Raw genomic sequence first — 19639 nt, forward strand, 5'->3', positions numbered from 1 at the left:
CACTGGGTGGTCTCAGATTGCAAGCAGGCATTACCTCTCAAGGCCTCAGAAAATAAGCATATAATCAGTTCTAAATGAATATCTGCCATTATCAATGTCTTTTGTGGAATACTGAATAAATGAAGTGTCTAGTATGTGCCAAGCACTGTTCTGTGTATCTTAAAACAATCCTAGGAAGTAGTTGTTGTCAAATACCTTCATTCTACAGATGGGTAAACTGGAGAGATTCAGTGATGTGCCCAAGGTCTCAGAGCTAATAAACAGAGCTGGGACCTGAGCCCTGCCCTTGACAGTAAATAAGACCATGTTTGAAGAGTGAGCACTATGATTATCCTCATTTTGAAGATGAAGAAAAGAAAGTGAAAGTCACTCAATTGTGTCTGACTCTTTGCGACCCCTTGGACTGTAGCCTGCCAGGTTCCTCTGTCCATGGAATTCTCCAGGTCAGAATACTTGAGTGGTTAGCCGTTACCTTCTCCAGGGGACCTTCCCAACCCAGGAACCAAACCCACGTGTCCCGCACTGCAGGTGAATTCTTTACCAGCTAAGGCACAGGGAAGCCCGATGAAGAGACTGAGGTTAAAAAATTTGCCCAAGCCCTTACTCTTAACCATTATGTCCTGCTGGCTTCCTCTTATTATCTGCCACTGTTTATTGAAATGTAAACTGTTTGCTTATTTATCTGTTTATTTTTAATTTTGGCTGCATGGGCTCTTTGTTGAGGCATGCGGGCTCAGTAGCTGTGGGCTTAGTTACCCTGCGGCATGTGGGATCTTAGTTTCCCAACCAGGGATTGAACCTGCATCCCCTGCATTGGAAGTCAGATTGTTTAACTGCTGGACTGCCAGGGAAGTCCCTACACTGTTTATTTAAATGTCGTTAATCCATAGTATCTCATTGTACCTCAGTCTGTAACTTTTGGACTCAATAGGTATTCTGTCTCAGTTATTTTTCAAGTAATCAAGAGTCATCTGAAGGAGAGGCCCTTTTTTGTTACTGAAAAGGAGGTTACTTTCTAGGCAGGTTATCGTTCTCAGTCTCCAAGTGGATGAGAAAAGAGTCACCACAGTTAAATCGCCCTGGGCTTGTGAAGATGGCACCTGCTACTTTGTCGTCTTTGTGCCGTTTGTCACCAGACTCTGGTTTGTTTTCCTTGCGCCTGTTTTGTGTGAGTTAGACTTTTAGTGGGTGAATGAAGTTCAGTTTCTAGAAAAGGAATGCCGTTTCATCTCCCCAGTTTTCTAATCACTGTCATTTACGCCCTGCAGTGAGTTTTGAAGGATGTGCTGGCCTACCAAGGACAGTCTATGTTTCTGATGACACCCGATTCAAAGTGCACACAGATGGTGTGCTTACAGTCAGACGACCTGTACACCTTCATCGTCCAGAGCTAAGTTTTCTTGTCCATGCCTGGGACTCCACCCACAGGAAGCTCTCCACCAAAGTGACACTGAAGGTATCAGCGCACCACCACCACCACCACGGTCATCATGTGAGTTGGAGTGTTTCTTGGAAGTTCACTATTATTTTAGTCTGCTGCTTAATTTACATTTGGGGCTGGATAATTTCTATGGGGATTATGGGGATGTCCTCTGCGCTCTATGACATTTAGCAGCATCCCTGGTCTTAACTGCTAGAAGCTAGTAACACTGCCAGCTGTGACAACCAAAATTGCCTCCAGACACTGCCAATGCCCTCTGCGGGTAGAGGGACGGGATGCAAAATAGCTGCATGGTCCAACTGAACTAATTCTTGCTATTGATTTGTTGTTGTTAGGCTGATTGCAAGAAATACTACCTTATTTCTGCAGATAGTGTAGAGTAAGGGTAAGGGCATGGATTCTGTCTGGAATTGAGTACTTATTTTTAAATTATTTATTTATTGACTGTGCCAAGTCTTAATTGTGACACTTGAGATGTTTAGTTGTATGCAGCATGCAAACTCTCAGTTGCAGCATGGGAGATCTAGTTCCCTAGTTCCCTGACCTGGGCCCCCTGAATTGGGAACACAGAGTCTTAGCCACCGGACCACCGGGAAGTCCCATGGGGGAGTTATTTAATCTGTCTGTGCTTGAATTTATCTGTAAAATGGAGATGATACTGACTACATAAATTAATACTTGTAAGATGCTGAAACTATGGAAGGCATATAACAAGTAAGTCAGTCATTTTTAACTTTTCTGCTCATTCTCTACCTGGAGGAAGAATTTACACAAAGTCAGTTTTCTGGTCATTTTGCTCTTCATGTCTCTAGTGGGGAGGGTCTTGGCAAAGAACGGGAGGAATCACTATGAATCTTTGGCCTGATTGGATTGCAATCTCCACGAGCTCCTTCCCCACTGAATTTGCAATGCCTGGCCCTTGAGTCTGGCACATACCAGGAGCCCAGAGTGGACAGATGGGTGGATTGGCCACAGAGAAAAGGATATAAGTCTGCCCAGGTTCTTGGCAAGAATGTTTCTGAAATTGTTACCCAAAGCCAGATGCCTTTGCCAGTTTCTAAACTGCTCCCATGGTGCTTCCTATTGAACGTCTCTCTAGGGGGCTATTGTAGTTGTATCCTGGGAGTGTAGAAGTATTGTAAGTGCCAAAGCCATTCAGGCTGGCTCTAGTTTTTCTCCCTGAAGACTGCTGAGATTCTAGGAATTTAATACTCCTGGGAGATCTTTTTTTTTTTTCTCTCTGGTGTAATTGGACAGACCAGAAAAATGGGGAACTTAGTAGAACTAAATTGACATAGCTTCCTGACTCAGGTCTCCAACTGATACCATCATTCATGTTAGTCCTGTCTGGTAAGTTCTTGCTAGATAGTGGTGCCTGGAGGCCTCTTGTGAGCCAAAGATGGAAACAAAGTTGGTCTTTCAACTTTACTTCTCCACCTTTGCCATCTGCCTTCAAATACATGTTATAGAAAAGCACATATTGCAGTGGTTTATGTAAAACAGTATTTGTCTTTCAAGTTTAGGCAATTCAGTTGTAACTTGTGATCATTATTGAGACTCTTGCAGTCCTCAGGAAGCTAGGTTCTTTCTTTCTTTTTTATTCTGTCATCCTTAGCACATATATGGCTTCTGTCCTCAATGATACCTCGTGGTCCAAGATGGCTGCTGGAGCTCCAGTCATCACATCTTTCCTCTGGACAGTAGGAAGTTGAACGGGATGAAGCCCCAAAATGTATCACTTAGCTGTCCACATTTTAAAGAAGACTTTGTGGAATTTTGAAGCAGTATTTCCTCTTATATCTCATTAGTCAGAACGTGGCTTCGTGGTCACACCTAGCAGCAGGTGTAGTACAGGAAGTGTAGTTTTACTTGGGTACATTGTTGGATTATATATATATATATATATAATCTCAAGAGAAAGCGTGGGAGAAAGGGAAAGAAGTTTTTGTTTTTAAAAAAGAACAGATATTGAGTGAAAGTGAAAATCTGCCAGTTGTGTCTGACTTTTTGTGACCCTATGGACTGTAACCTGCCAGACTCCTCTGTCCATGGAATTCTTCAGGCAAGAATACTGGAGTGGGTAGCCATTACCTTCTCCAGGGGATCTTCCCAACCCAGGCATCGAACCCAGGTCTCCCACATTGCAGGTGGATTCTTTACCATCTGAGCCACCAGGGAAGCCTGGATGGTAAGGTGGCAAGTCTGCCACAACTGGTTTGAGGATGCCTTTGGTTTGTCTCCAGTTCAAAGCACTCTTGTGGTTCCAGGTGGCCCTACATTGGAAGGGGTGACAATCTTACCTCTCTTTTCATTCATATAAGAATAGATCCTATATATTTATATCAAAACATCACATGATGTTTTCTATTAAATAGAAACAGTTTTTTATTTTATCAGTTATACCTCAAGAAAGCTGGGGGAAGACTATAAATCGATCTAACTTTCTAGTTCTTTCTCTTAGGTTGGATAAGTTTTCTGGTCTGGTATCCTTTTTTCCTGAGGGATGGATCCTATATTCAGTTTGTTTATGCTTAAACATGATTCCCTTTAATTTCACACAGGATGAGAGTTCCCTTGTGGCCTATCATTAGGATTCTGGGTTGGCAAGATCCCAGGTTCAATCCCTGGTCATGGAACTAAGATCCTGCAAGCTGCATGACACAGCTAAATAAATGAATAAATATCTTTTTAAAAAATAATAATTCACACATAAAGATGTTAATGTTATGTTTTGCCAGCATAGTGTTCATCATTATTTATTATCATTCTCTGAAAATGTTCTGTAATCTTGATGTCAGCAAAGTATGCACTTTGCCTTCCTCTTCAGTATGGCAAATGAATTTGCATTCATACATCAAGGTCTGTTTGTTCACCACGGCTGTGCAAAATGGTCATTTTTAGGCTTAAGATGCAGTATCGAGAATCAGTTTAATATTTGTTCCTGTGTTCAGGTCATACCTCAAATTCCATTTCATTAAAACTATAACTCTGTTTTCCAACCAGTCCAACCATCATCTTTGTTAGCATTTGTCGAGCACTTACTGTTTCAAGCACTATTGTTTTTTTTTTTTTTGCCACACTGGGTTTTCATTTGCTGCTTGCAGGCTTTCTCTTGTTGAAGGAGCAGGGGTATCTCACTGCAGTGGCTTCTCTTGTTATGGAGCATGGGATTTAGGCTCTTGGGCTTCATTAGTTGTGGGATATGGGCTTAGTTGCCCCACGGTATGTGAAATCTTCCTGGACCACGAATTGAACCTGTGTCTTCTGCCTTGACAAGCAGATTCTTGACCACTAGACCACCAGGGAATTCCTCAGACACTATCCTAAGTGCTTTATTGCAACACTGGTATCACATTTAATCCTTCCAAGGACCCTATAGGGCTTCCCTTTTGGCTCAGCTGGTAAAGAATCCACCTGCAATGCAGGAGACCTGGGTTTGATCCCCAGTTTGGGAAGATCCCCTGGAGAAGGAAATGGCAACCTAGAGAATTCCATGGACAGAGGAGAGAGACAGACTACAGTCCATGGAATCACAAAGAGTCGGACACGAGTGACTTTCACTTTTCACTTTTCAAGGACCCTGTGAGGCAGGTACTGATATAATCCTCATTTTAGACATTAGGAAAATGTAGGACACAGAAGTTAAATAATCTAGCCCAAGGTGTCACTGTGAGGATGCAAAGCCAGTCAGCCTGGCTCCACAGCCTGCCCGTGGCCAGGGTGGGACTGCTTCTCTAGAAGATGAATGCAGAGCCTGTGTGTGTATGTGTTAAGGAGTGTGTGAGTGACTAGTACAAAAGAATGAGAAGGATTTTGTGATGCTATCTGGTCATGTTTCATGTCTGTCCTGTGCATTTTGAATCAATTTTTAAAGGTAAGAAATAAGGTTTGACACACACGTCATAGACAGGCATCAGTGACAGTGTGGGAGATGGCAGATGCAATTGTCCTCTGGAGCCTTTACTGTGTTATTGCCAATCACTTTAACTTAAACAATTCGGAAGATCTTTCCTTCCATCTTCAGCTATCTCATTTCGCTGTGTGTGCATAAAAAGCTATCTTTGTCGCAAATGAAAACCGTTCAATATGAGTCTCAAAGGGCGTTTTTGGTTCCCATCCCAACAACTTTTGTTAGAGCAAATGGCAACCAAACCAATAGAATAACACAGTGAGATTAAGGGATTAGTATTGATCACAAAGTAATCCTTAGTATCAGTTCCTAAAACTTATTCTGTAGGCTAACTCCACTTTGGAGACCTGTATCCCTAGGAAAAATATAAGAGGAAAAATTTAAAACACTGGGATATCAAATTGTTGCATAAGCTCTGATATTAAGTCATTGGGGGCATAATGTCCTTTAAAAATGACAAATGTTGGGACTTCTCTGGTGGTCCAGAGGTTAAGACTCTGTGCTTCTACTGCAGAGGGTGAGGGTTTAATTCCTGGTCAGGGAACTAAGATCCTGCATGCTATGCAGCCAAAAAACAAAAAACAACCCCAAAACAACACGGGTGTGAAATGTGGACTTGATATAATTCATAATGTAATGTCAAACCCTCAAACCCTGTAATCTTGTATGCATGATTGCCTGAACTCTGGACACCAGGAAAGATCCAAAGAGGAAACCAGCTTGGTGATATGGTAAAGGGTTCATTGGGTTTTGTTTTGGCTGTTTCGTTTGTTACTAAATGGAAACCATGTCCTTCTCTCAGAAGACTGGAGATTCTTATTGGGTAGTTTGAACTGTTCAGCCTGTATCATCTCGCCTAAATGATCCCATTTTATTCCTCAACTTCTTTCCTTTCAGGACTCTCCCTCTGGAACCCAGACGGAAGTGCTCACATTTCCTGGTCCCCACCATGGTCTCAGGAGACAGAAGAGAGACTGGGTTATTCCTCCTATCAGCTGCCCAGAAAATGAGAAAGGCCCATTTCCTAAGTCGCTGGTCCAGGTACAGAAGGAAGTTCCCTATTTCTCTGGGAGGGAATTTGGCCGAGAAGGACCTAGGAGAGAAAGGGGAAACAACCAATGTCAGGATCCTTTCTTGCTCATTCATCTCTCTCTGCTTTGTCTCCAGATCAAATCTAACAAGGAGAAAGAAACTCAAGTTTTCTACAGCATCACTGGCCAAGGAGCTGATACACCCCCTGTCGGTGTTTTTATTATTGAAAGAGAAACAGGATGGTTAAAAGTGACACAGCCTCTGGATAGAGAACAGATTGCCAAGTACATTGTGAGTGTCTCTTAGAAGCTTGTTAATGATGGGGTTACATGTTTCCAAAATATTTTGGTCAACTCATGTTGGTCGTAGATCAGATGCTCTGGACGTTTGAAGAGCTTGACTTGTCTAGACCTGTCAATAAGGAGAAATGACAGGAGAACCTGGGAAAAACTAGGGGCTGTTTTTGTTAGGAATAAAGTTGGAGAGAGTCTCGAGGTATCAGACATGATCTTAGACCCAAGATGTCAACCTATTCTTGGGATTAAAAGTCCCTGACATAAAGGCAGATGGGCTTCCCTGCTGGCTCAGTGGTAAAGAATCCGCCTGCTGATGTAGGAGACGTAGGTTCAGTCTCTGGGTCAGGAAGATCCCCTGGCAGAGGAAATGACAACCCACTCCAGTATTCTTGTCTGGGAAATCCCATGGATAGAGGAACCTGGTAGACTACAGTCCACAGGGTCACAAAGAGTCAGACACAACTTAGCTACTAAACAACAATGATGACACAAAGGCAGAGGCTGGTGATGATGTTGGAGAACAAAAATCATTTCTGGGTCTTGAGAACAGGGAAGTTGGGAGGTAATGCCTTCATGCCAAATGCAGAAAGGTCTTGGGGAAACCCTAAACTCAAGTGTCCAGAGCAGATCTGACACTGCTTGGAGTAAGTCAGAGAGTCTCAGGTTTCCACCTTTATCTCCTAGCCCTGGTCCTCAGCCCCCATGTGGGCAATGGGGCCTTTGACCTGGTGTTCTTCAGCCCATGGGTCTTCCCATGTCATGGTCTTAACCAGTGCCATGACCTCACTGAAGCAGCAGCACATGTGTGGGATAAGTTCTGTGCTGGGGAGTCCTTACTTGAGTGGAAGAGAGTGGGGTCCAGTGGAGCCCACGCTGCTCTGATCGGACCACTTCTCCTACGTCCTCTTCCCGAGTAACCCTCACTTGGCTCTTGCAGCTCTTCTCTCATGCCGTGTCTTCAAACGGACAAGCCATTGAAGAGCCTATGGAGATTGTGATCACTGTGACCGACCAGAATGACAACAAGCCCCAGTTCACCCAGGAGGTCTTCAAGGGGTCTGTCCTGGAAGGCGCTCTTCCAGGTGTGTCCAGCCATGAGGAACTCAACACCCACCAAGACAATTTAGATTCTTTGGACTGCCCCCCTTCCCCAAGTGTTGGGGCTGGCATTTGGGGTCAGGCCTTTCATAGGCGCAGAACTTCTTTGGAAGATAGTGTGTGTGTAAAATATCCTCCTGACAGAAACATGTGGAAAATGTTCAAGCCCAGCTTAAGAAAGGAGCAATTTGGGCTTCCCTGGTGGTCCAGTGGCTAAGATTCCATACTCCAGAGATCTCACATGTCACAGCTAAGACTTGGGGCAGCTAAATAAACAAATAAAGAGCAGTTTAAGAATAACCTTCCCTGATTAAGAAATAGATCCTTGGGGACCTCCCTGGTGGTCCAGTGGTTTAGACTCCACACTTCGAATGCAGGGAGTGTAAGTTCAAACTAAAGATTCCCCATGCTGTGCAGCCAAGAAAAGTTAACAGATCTTGTTAGTAGTTTATGGCCCCTGTACAGTCCCTTCCTGATCACATTTTTCTCTCTATCCCCTGAAGGCAGCCACTACCCTGACTTTCATGGGCTTCCCTTGTGACTCAGCTGGTAAAGAATCCGCCTGCAATGCGGGAGACCTGTGTTGGGAAGATCCCTTGGAGAAGGGAAAGGCTACCCACTCTAGTATTCTGGCCTGGAGAATTCCCTAGACTGTACAGTCCATGGGGTCACAAAGAGTCGGACATAACTGAGCAACTTTCACCCTGACTTTTGTGATAATTATTCCCTTATTTTCATTCATCTTTTCTGATGTGTGTACTAAACACTGGGTAACACCTTGTTTTGCTTACTTTTCTACACAGTGACAAACAGTTTTCTAAGGTGGTTGAACCAATTTACACTCCTACCAGCAATATACGCCATGAAATTGTAAGACTTCTTTTTGGCCAGTCTGTTGAGTATGTGATTATATCTCAGTGTAATGTAAAATGGCATTTCTATGATTATTAATGGAATAAAGAAGCATCGTATGTTTGCTGACCATTTGGGTTTCTTTACAACTTATATGTTCAAGTCTTTTGCCCTTTTTTTTTTTCTCTTGGGCTTTTTGTCTTTCGTCTTTTGGTTCTCTCCTTCTCCCCACCTTCTGTCACCCTTCCCCACCCCACTGTTTGGTTTGGGGACTTTTACTTCCCCAACCAGAGATTCAACCTAGGCCCTTGGCAGTGAGAGCACAGAATCCTAACCACTGGACAACTAGGGAATTCCCTGCCTATTGATTCTTAGAGTTATTTCAGTATCCTGGTAACTAGTGCTTTGTCACAAATGTTATAAATATTTCCTTTCACCTTGAAGGCAGTGATCTCAGATGACCATTCTCTCAGGTGGAAATGTGGCTAAGAAGCGAATTGTGGAAATTTCTGGGATTTTTCCTCTCTTATGCACTATTCATTTAGTGTATGAGACAGAGCAAAAATGTTTCAGTTGAACTAAAATGTTTCAGTTGAACCAGCTGGGTTCTGGGAACACCATTAATTTATTTGGTAGAATGCTTTCTTCCTCCACTAGCACTTTGGTCAGAATTTTGGAAACGAATCTTCTTTGCTTCCAGGAACCTCTGTGATGCAGGTCACGGCCACAGATATAGATGACGAGGTGAACACCTACAACGCTGCCATCGGTTACAAAATCCTAGCCCAAGATCCCATGCTGCCGCACAACAAAATGTTCACCATCAACAAGGAAACAGGCGTCATCAGTGTGCTCACCACCGGGCTGGACCGTGAGGTCAGGGCTCAGGAGGATCCAGAGGGTGTGGAGGGCAAATACACATTAACCCGATTTCCTGGATGATGCAAAACTCTGCCAAGGCTGGTCACCATTTAGCATGGTGATGGTCTGAGCTTTGCATCTCAGGGTTTGTCTGGAGATTTGAGGCCAGACAGGCCGGTGGAGTTATTGGCATTTAAGCAGATGAAAAAGTAATCTGTTTCTCTGCTGGGAGCTGGGTGGGACCTGATGTAGCTGTGGGTCCTGACTCAGCTGTGTTTGATCTCTGCAGAGTTTTCCCACATACACCCTGATGGTCCAAGCAGCAGACCTTAACGGCGAAGGCTTGAGCACAACTGCAACGGCCGTGATCACAGTCTTGGACACCAATGATAATGCTCCCAGATTCAACCCAACCACGGTAACCCTGCCCCTTCTTAGACAGTCTCCAAAGAAAGGTCCTTGGTTGTTTCCCAGTATCTCAGGGGTGAACCCTTAGGTAACTTTTCCCAGACGAGTCAACTTCAGGCTAAAGAGCAAGCGGGTCGAGGTGCCAGTTGTCTGTCATCCTCAGCCTGATGCCTGTTGGCCTATGTTTCTGAGTTGCAAAATGCACCTCCTGAATCCATGTCCTTATATTGGGCATCTTGGTAGCAGATCTTACCAGGTTTTATCTGTTGAATAAATATCCTCTGGGTTTATACCAGGCACTGTCTTAGACACTGGGCATATTATCACAAACACAGCAGACAATAATTCTGTTCTCATGGAGCTTAAGAGTCTAGCTAGGGAAACATTAGACAACTAATTATTGTATGTAATTTTAGTAAATGCAGTCAAGAAGAAAGTACTGAGAACCTGAAGAAGTCAAGTTTTATTTCTGTGAAGACCCATCCCATAAATTTCCTTTATCTCTCATTAGCTACTGCTGTCTGCAAAAGAACACTGGAAATACAGTATTTTATCTGGGCATGTTGCTGCCATCAACCATGTATTAATGTTAGAGAAGAAGAGGAGAATGGATATTCAGTAGACAGCAGTGTCTGCCACTCTAGCCTAGGTTTTATGAGTTTAAGAGAAGCTTCGGACAGACAGTTTGATGCCCCAAATCAAGAGAAAGCTTGCTGCATAGCAAGAACTGAAAAATAGTGTAGTGAGCCAAATGAAACTGCCTCTTACAGAACCTTGTGAAATGAATCTAGAACTTCAGGATGTATCCTAAGTGCAGTGGGATGTTATCAAAGGGCAGGAGGTTATAATGGCCAGACTTCTATGAAAATTACTGGTACCACTGAGAGCAATGGGAGCAGAGGAGAGTAGGGGATAAACGACAGTGTCAGCAACTGGGCCAGAGTGTGCTGAGGGGTGTGGACAGGCAAGGCCTTGGCTCTTTCAGGTACCCACAGGGCACCTAAGTGCCGGCTGCTCCACTGACAGGAAATAAGGATCGTGCTCGTAGAGTGGGCACTTCTCCCAGACTCTTCTCAAAGTTTGGGCTCAAGAAAGGACTCCTTTAGACCCCTGAGTTCTGGCTCCACTGCTGGGTCTGAGTACATCCTAAGTGACCCATCTTTTCCTTTGCTCCTCAGTACGTGGGGTCGGTGCCTGAGAACGAGGCTAATGTGGCCATCACCACACTCACAGTGACCGATGCCGACGACCCCAACACCCCGGCATGGGAGGCTGTTTACACAGTATTAAATGATAACGAGAAGCAATTTATCGTCGTCACAGACCCAGTCACCAATGAAGGCACTCTGAAAACAGCTAAGGTTTGTATGGTTCCTGCAAGATGCAGAAATTGACCACCCAGCCAATGACCCTTGTCCCTGATGCCTTCTCCAGTGTAGCCTGGCGTGGCCTGGGTGGAGTGGGGGTAGATGGCTCTCCCAGTTGCCAGTGGACCATTTTTTTTTTGTTTTTGGCCCACACCTCATGACTTGTGGGATTTTAGTTCCCTGATCGGGGATTGAACCTGGGCCCTTGGCAGTGAGAGCCTAGGACTCACTGGACTACCAGGAAATACCATTTTTAAAAATACAGGTTTTAAAAAGCTGTATATTTTGTATGGGGGTATAGCCGATAAACAGTATTGTGGTAGCTTCAGGTGAACAGTGAAGAGACTTAGCCATACATATCCGTCTCTTTTAATACACTCTTTCTCTGAAACATTTGCCCATCTCCCACAACTGTTTTGCTGATGAGAAGAAAAATGGTTTATGGTTACTGCTATTTTGCCAGATGACTTTAGAAGTGGGACAGATATGCCTGTGAAAAACGTCTAGGAAACTCAAACCCTAAGAAGCTGAGTGATTTCTTTCTTGAAGTTAGTCAAAAAGTTAGCGAATCCCAAGATTAGCCCCAGACCTCCCCTTGAGCAAGTGAGGGGGTGCTTCATTTCTGAATCACTTAGTATGTAGTCTTTTCTCCCACTAAAGATTTGATGTCAAGGATTTCTCATGTTATTCTGTCAAAAAAAGAAAGAAGGTAGTATTGAGTTCCTTTCATGTACAAGGTCCTTCATAAAAGTTCCAGTTTATTCCTTACAGTGCCTCTGTGAGATAGTTTCTTTTCCTACATGTTTATGTGTGTGGAAACAGACCCTGAGGTTAAATTGCTGAAATCACACAGCTAGGAAATGTCCTCGCAGGATTTGAGCTTGCTGCTGACTGATTCTGAACTTCGTATTTTTGCCACTAAACTTACTGGGTTTAAAGAGATGACCAGGCAGCATTGTCTATCTATCCGCTGCCACACAAACAGCTTGTCAGCCTAGGATGTGAACATTCTTACTAGTCTTGGGTTAATAAATGACTCGGTGGGCTATGTTTATTAACAGAGGCTTCCCACTTGAGATTTCATGTAATTCATCTTTATTCTTTTCCTGGGGACCTCACCGTGAATTGGTTGCATATTAGTCATTGGGAGCTTTTTAAAAATACCAGCGTCCAGACCCCAGCCTCAGAGATTCCTATTCACTGGCTCTAGGGTTAGGACCCAGGCATCTGTTTTCTTTAAAAGTTCTCAAGGGAATTTCTTGGCAGTCCAGTGCTTAGGATTCTGTGCTCTCACTGCCAAGGGTCTAGGTTCAGTCCCTGATGGGAGAACTAATATCCCACAAGCTGCATGGCCAAAAAAAAAGTTCTCAAGTTAATTCTTTTCCTTTATAAAAATTTTTTTATTTATTTGGCTGTTCTGGGTCTTAGTTGGTGGCATGTGGGATCTCATTCCCTAATCAGAGATTGAACCCAGGCTCCCTGCACTGGGAGCTCAGAGCCTCTGCCATTGAATCAGCAGGGAAGTCCCTCAAGTTAATTCTTACTACAGCCAGATTTCAGAACCACTGATATATTGCTAACCAAAAAGGATTTAACTTGGTTTTTCTGTTCTTTAGGGCTTGGATTTTGAGGCCAAGCAGCAGTACATCCTGTACGTGGCAGTGACAAATGTGGCCCCCTTTGAAGTCACTCTCCCCACTTCCACAGCCACCGTCACTGTGGATGTGATAGATGTGAATGAAGCCCCCATCTTTGTGCCTCCTCAAAAGAGAGTGGAAGTGCCCGAGGACTTTGGCGTGGGCCTGGAGATCACATCCTATACTGCCCGGGAGCCAGACACATTTATGGAACAGAAGATCACGTAAGTGTGAGGGGCTTTCCATAGACGTGGAGCAACTGGGTGTGTGCGTATGTATGTGTATAAACTATTTTGTTCATGACATTTTATCATTGTTGGTCTGTGTAAGACCTTTATCTTGTTTGACTTGCTTGCTTATTTATTGAATATTTATTTGGCTGCATCAGGTCTTAGTCACAGCACACAGGATCTTTTTTGGACATGTGGAATCTCTCTTTTTTTTTTAACTTTTTATTTTGTTTTGGGGTATAGCTGATTAACAAGGTTGTGATAGTTTCAGGTGAACAGTGAAGGACTCAGTCATACATATACACCGTATGTGGAATCTTTCACTGCGTTGTGTGGGCTTCTCTAGTTGGGGTGCATGGACTTAGTTGCCCCACAGCATGTGGGATCTTAGTTCCCCAACCAGGGATCGAACTGTGTCACTTGCATTGGAAGGCAGATTCTTAACCACTGAACCACTGAGGAAGTCCCTGGCTTTTTTTTTTTTCCCTGCCTTTTGCCCCCATTTCCCACACCTTTTCTTTCCTCCATAGTCAGCCATTGTAGATTTACTGTGCTTCTCTCTCAAAGTATGATAGGAATGTGGTTTTAATTTATATACATGGCACCGTGTTGAAAGTAGCTTACTGTTTCTTTTTTTCCTCTAACTTGGAAGATACCTCTGTAATGTAAATCACAGCCACAGATGTTGAAAACACACAGACAAATCCGCCTACAACAATGCCCTTGTGGCCATGCATGAAAAAGAACGTTCTTCTTTTGAGGGCTGGGTCTGACTGCATGCTTGGTGCTCCAGTGTGACAATGGTGGAGGCACAAAGGGAAGACTATCAGCACAAATCCAAGCATGGCACGTCTGGGTCTTGTTAGCAAGGGCATGTTTTCCAGGGATAACAAAGACCTTGATCAGTATGCCCACTTCCTCTTCTCAGAGAGAGACTAATATTTACTTTAGAGGAAACTGTCAGAATGCTCTGAACTACTAAGAAAAAGTTATGCAAATCCAGAGTAGAGTCAGGCTTAGTGATTAACTGAGCATATTCATGTTTAGGGGAGGGGTGTTTGCATTCTAGTATCATTGCCTGTAACTTATTATATGTAAATGGAACAAAAAGTTTAAGTGCAACCTCAATTTTTGAGGTTATCCTGGGAAGTGAGGTCATCCTGGCACCCTGATTGGAATGACTCATAAATACCTTTAAACTGTGCGTGTGCATGGTACGGGATGGACCGGGTGAAGGTTCCAGGTAGTGATCCTCACAGCTGCTAGAAGCAATGGGATTGAGGATAATGAGAAGTTTTTAATGGAGGAACTCAGCTGGGATCATCCAAACCTCCTGATAGATGTCAACATCTACTGAAAAAGCAAGGACAGCCCAATACGACGTGCCACTCAATGTGATAAATATTTGAGACAAGAAAGGCTGAAACAGAATCTAATCAAGCCTTAGGTCTGATTTAGATGCAATGCAGAGAATGAACAAATTAAATGCCACAAGGAAGAAGTCAGTCAAATACAGAATATGGGAGCTCTATGTCCAATGACTGGGTTTCTTCACAAATAATGACAAAAAGGCGAAGGTCTTAATCTTCCATAGATTAAGGATATTAATTAAGAGACAAATCAACCAACTGTAATGTGTTTGAAGACAGAGTCAAACAATCCAACTATAAAAAACATCCTTGAGGCAAATAGAGAAACTTGCACATACAACAGACATTATTAAGTACTTATTATTTTTGCTAGATGTGTTAGTGACGTGATATTATAGGATTTTTGTTTTGGAAATAAAGCCTGGGATTCTATGTTTTCCAGGCTATGTTAATATTTTAGCTTGTGGTAGCGAAACAGATGTTCAAAGCATCTATTTGGGGGAAGTTAAAGGATCAAGTCTTAATAATGTTTGCAGAGACCCTTACCCCTGGAATAAAGACCACTCTGTATATGTAGTTCATTGCTGTGCACTTCTTAGGTCCTGAGGATAAGTCCACAATTATCTAGGACCCTTTCCTCCTTCAGTTTCTTTATTTCCCTTTCTGAGCCTTTCCATGACCTCGACAGGTAACTGGGCAGTGTATCTGTTTCTCGTGTTTATGTTTCTTCTGATTCTGGTATTCCTAATAAGATGCTGCTTAACAAGATTTTCTTGGCATTTTTATTTATTTATTTATTTTTGACTGTGTAGGACCAGAAGGAACTTTACCCTCCCTGGCACTTCCCATTAAATGCCAATAGTGCAACACATCTCCAAGTCACTGTATCAACACAGATCTCCAAATGCTCATGGCAGAGATGCTGGGTGCCATATTGTGACCAGTTGAGAATTACTGTACCCTTTGGGGGCTGGTCTGAGAGAAACTAAAGAAATCTGATGTCTGGGACTTCCTTGGTGGTCCAGTGGTTAAGTATCAGCCTTGCAATGCAGGAAACATGGGTTCAATTCCTGGTTGGGGAACTAAGATCCTACTTGGCACATGCAGAGCAGCTAAGCCCAAGTGCCACAACTAATGAGCCTGCACACAGCAACTAGAGAGTCCACGCACCACAACAAAAGATCCTGAGTGCCACAGCTAAGACCTGGAGCAGCCAAGTAAATAAATTAAAAACAAAACGAAAAACATGGCCGCAAACTGTTTATAAAGAAAAGAAAGAAATCTGACATTTAAATGCTGTGTCCGATCCTGGATTAGATTCTAAATGGGGCAGGGGTGAGTGGGGATGCTGTGAAGGACAGTTCTGAGGAAGCTGACAGTTTGAATATGTACCATGTATGAAGTGATGTTTCCTGAAATTGAAAATCAAATTATAGTTATATAAGAGAATCCCTCTGTTATTAGGAGGAAACAAACTGAAGTATTCATCAGTAAAGGAACATGGTGTCTGCAACTTATTCTCAAATGGTTTAGCAAAACAAGAATTTATGTCTATATGTGCATCCAATTATGTATATGGCAAAATATTGACAATGGGTGAATCTGGATGAAGGGTATGTGGATGGTCCTCAAACCTTTCTGGTAGAATTTCTATAGATGTGATTTTTTTGTTTTTTAATGAAATAGGGAAGCAAAGTATATATCAACAAAGAGGAACCTTCACCTTCTTCAGCCATCTGCTGTTTGCTGTTCCTGTTCTAAACCAGAGCTTGTGTCTTTCCAGGTATCGGATTTGGAGGGACACTGCCAACTGGCTGGAGATTAATCCAGAAACGGGTGCCATTTCCACTCGGGCTGAGTTGGACAGAGAGGATGTCGATCATGTGAAGAACAGCACGTACACGGCCCTGATTATAGCCACTGACAATGGTGAGGATGCCCCTACCATCGAGTGTTTGCCGTCTCCCGCTCCTAAATAGCTTACCTCCTTGCCCCTGTCCTTTTGGAGGCATGAGTTCTTTCTTTTTCTTTCATTCTTAAAGCATTCTCAAAATAATTGTCCAAAGTGCACGAATTTAGGTCAAGCAGAAGTTCCTTTTTACCACTCGCTCTGTAACTCCATAGGAGCCAGACGGCCTGGGCTTAGATCCTAGCACCAAAGCTTAATACCTGTGTGAACTTGAATTTCTTACCTAATTTTTATGTCTCTTACTTCTTTTATCCGACAAAATGATAATACTCTATCTAGCTTAAATTTATGTAGAAGTGTTTGGAAGGGTGCCTGCTAACCTATTCTATGCTCTGTAAGGACTGCCATTTCTTTATATTATCATCACCATTAGTGAAGTGTGGCTCCTTCCAGACTCTGTGTATTCGAATACATTTATATACATATGGAAATATGGTTTATTATAAAACTACTGTCTGATTTATAGCCTATTTTTGTTTTTATTACAAAACAAACTATTATCATATGCGTGTTTAATTTTTTTCCCTTGAACATATGCCTTGAAGACGCAGAGATCTATCTTGGCACATTGTAGATCTGCCTCTTTTCAGTAAAATGTTACACGGATGATTCTTTACCAGCTGAGCTACCAGGGAAGCCCTATGCAGATATAGCATAATTTAACCGTTCACACATTAAAAAACACCAGGATTGTTTCCAGTTCTCCATTATTTCTGTGAATGATAGTAAACATCCTTGTACATGCCTCTGGGGGCAAGTGTTTCTCTCAGATAGATATTCAGAAGCGGAATTACTGTTAAAGAGAACTGCTAGTTCCTCTGGTTAAGTCTCTTTCCCTCTCTCTCCCCAAAGGACATTGTGCTTAGTGAAATAAACCAGTCACAAAATGACAAATACTGTGTGATTCCACTTAGATGAGATTTTAATGTGGTCAGATTCATAGAGACAAAGTAGAATGGTGGTTCCCAGGAACTGGAAGGGGAAACGAGAAATTGTTTAGTGGGTACAGAATTCAGTTTTGTGAGAAAGTTATGGAGAGCTGTTTCACAGCATGTGATTATACCAACACTATTGAACTGTACATTTTAAAATGGTTAAAATGGTAAATTTCTTTAATTCACAATTTTTTGAAGAGGTTAAAAAAATCACTACAGCCACCCAGGTATAAATATTTATGGATTTGAGATATATTCCTCTGGGCTTTTTTTCCCTATGATTCCTTGAGGACCTTCCTTTTGTATTACCAAGTGCTATGTCAAGATGTGAAAGAAATACAAACAGAAATATGTACAAATCTCCAAATTTTGCTTGAAAATTGATTTGCAGTGATTTTAAAAGGTTCAACTCTGTGATAATGACCCTAAGAGCCTTGGAAGTTCAGAGAGGGTGAATGAATAGAGGGCGATGAGGATTTTTTTTTTTCTTTCTTTATTTGGCTGCATCAGGTCTTAGTTTCTGCATGTAGGCTCTTCAATCTTCCTGGTGGCGTGCAGCTTTTTAATTGTGGCATGTGGGATCTAGTTCCCTGACCAGGGATTGAACCCGTGAACCCTGCATCAGGAGCACAGATTCTTTGCCACTGGACCTCCTGGGGAAGTCCTGTGATGAGGAATTTTTAGAGTGGTTTAAAATATATATTTTTTAAGTTTCATTGAAGTATAGTTGACTTATAATGTATTAATTTCTTCTGTACAGCAGAGTGACTTAGTTATATACATATATATTCTTTTTCATATTCTTTTCCATTATGATTCGCCATAGGATACTGAATACAGCTCCCTGTGCTATACTGTAGGACCTTGTTGTGTACCCATCCTATATGTAATAGTTTGCCTCCGCTAATCCCAAGCTCATCTCATTCCTTCCCTTCCCTACCCACCTCCCACCCTGGCATAGAGAGGATAAATTTAATGGATGAATAAAGTTATGTATGAAGACAGAGGGAGTCCTTGGTGTGAGAAATAACTTGAGTAACTGTTATCAAAGTGAGGAATAAGCAAGTCAGAGGTCTGCCCATCCAGGAGTTGAGGGTGGCTGGGGACCGGCAGGAGGGGCGGCTCTGGAGGGGAGCTTGGGGTTTGGTCCTGTAGCCCTGAAGAGCCAGAACAAGATTTGGATTCGGTCTGATGGGAGGCAGTAGGGATTCATTGGTCGTCCTGAGCTGTGACATTTCCTCTGTACTAGGTTCTCCACCTGCCACTGGGACAGGCACCCTGCTCTTGTTCCTCGATGATGTGAATGACAATGGCCCCGTACCAGAACCCCGGACCATGGACTTCTGCCAGAGGAATCCTGAGCCTCACATCATCAACATCAATGATCCTGATCTCCCTCCGAACACCTCCCCCTTTACAGCAGAACTGACACATGGGGCGAGTGTCAATTGGACCATTGAGTACAATGACCAAGGTGGGCACCAGAGCCTTTCTTATTTTGGAAACTTTGCTCTGACCCTCTGCTTCCCCTCCCCTGCCCTTCTGAATTTCGCTTCTCAGTATCCACTTGTCACTCCTTTTAAGGTATGTTTCCTGGTCCCTTCTACATTTGTGACATTGAACCAAAGGTCCTTTTGTGTTTCTCCCATCTTAGTCTGTGACATGCTGCCTATTAAGCTGCAGCTCAAATAGTTGTCATCTTCACTCGGTTTTGGAATGTCTCTAGTTCCTTAATCAGTTTAGTCTGGAATGAACTTTTTCTCTTCCAATCCCCTCATTTTTTGTTGCTTCCTCCAGAACGTGAGTCTCTGATTTTGAAGCCAAAGAAAACCTTAGAGCTGGGTGACCACAAAATCAATCTCAAGCTCATAGACAACCAGAACAAAGACCAGGTGACCACACTTGATGTGCACGTGTGTGACTGTGATGGGATCGTCAGCAACTGCAGGAAGGCCACGGTCTATGCCGAAGCAGGATTGCAAGTTCCTGCCATCCTGGGGATCCTCGGAGGCATCCTTGCTTTTCTGAGTAAGTACTGCTGGCGAGTGTTCCAGCCTTTTGCTTCTACAATGTTAACTGTATATAACCCAAGATCAGATGAAAACCTTGAAAATTAATTAATAGATTTTAAAGTTTATCTTAAGATAAAGCATATGCCAAGTAATTTTTTTGCTGTCATTTATTTTTAATTTTTAAATTTTTTAATGTTTTTTCATTGTGTGCTATGTGATTT

At 42.9% G+C, this 19639-nt stretch overlaps 1 protein-coding gene across 1 annotated transcript in view; it reads left to right on the top strand.

Moving 5' to 3' along the window:
* LOC147353474 (cadherin-1) overlaps positions 1 to 19639 on the top strand; it is a 72638-nt gene that overhangs the window by 48088 nt on the left and 4911 nt on the right. The window contains exons 3-13 of the mRNA XM_086351462.1: positions 1269 to 1492; positions 6249 to 6392; positions 6519 to 6674; positions 7617 to 7761; positions 9330 to 9505; positions 9780 to 9908; positions 11077 to 11259; positions 12882 to 13126; positions 16286 to 16431; positions 18656 to 18880; positions 19204 to 19434. Coding sequence (XP_086207588.1) covers positions 1269 to 1492; positions 6249 to 6392; positions 6519 to 6674; positions 7617 to 7761; positions 9330 to 9505; positions 9780 to 9908; positions 11077 to 11259; positions 12882 to 13126; positions 16286 to 16431; positions 18656 to 18880; positions 19204 to 19434 — 2004 coding nt within the window. The remainder of the gene's footprint in view (positions 1 to 1268; positions 1493 to 6248; positions 6393 to 6518; positions 6675 to 7616; positions 7762 to 9329; positions 9506 to 9779; positions 9909 to 11076; positions 11260 to 12881; positions 13127 to 16285; positions 16432 to 18655; positions 18881 to 19203; positions 19435 to 19639) is intronic.

This window comes from Bos grunniens, chromosome 18 (genome assembly GCF_055505025.1).
Source record: "Bos grunniens cultivar Pamir isolate PY7600 chromosome 18, Bosgru_T2T1.0, whole genome shotgun sequence".
NCBI lineage: Eukaryota > Metazoa > Chordata > Mammalia > Artiodactyla > Bovidae > Bos > Bos grunniens.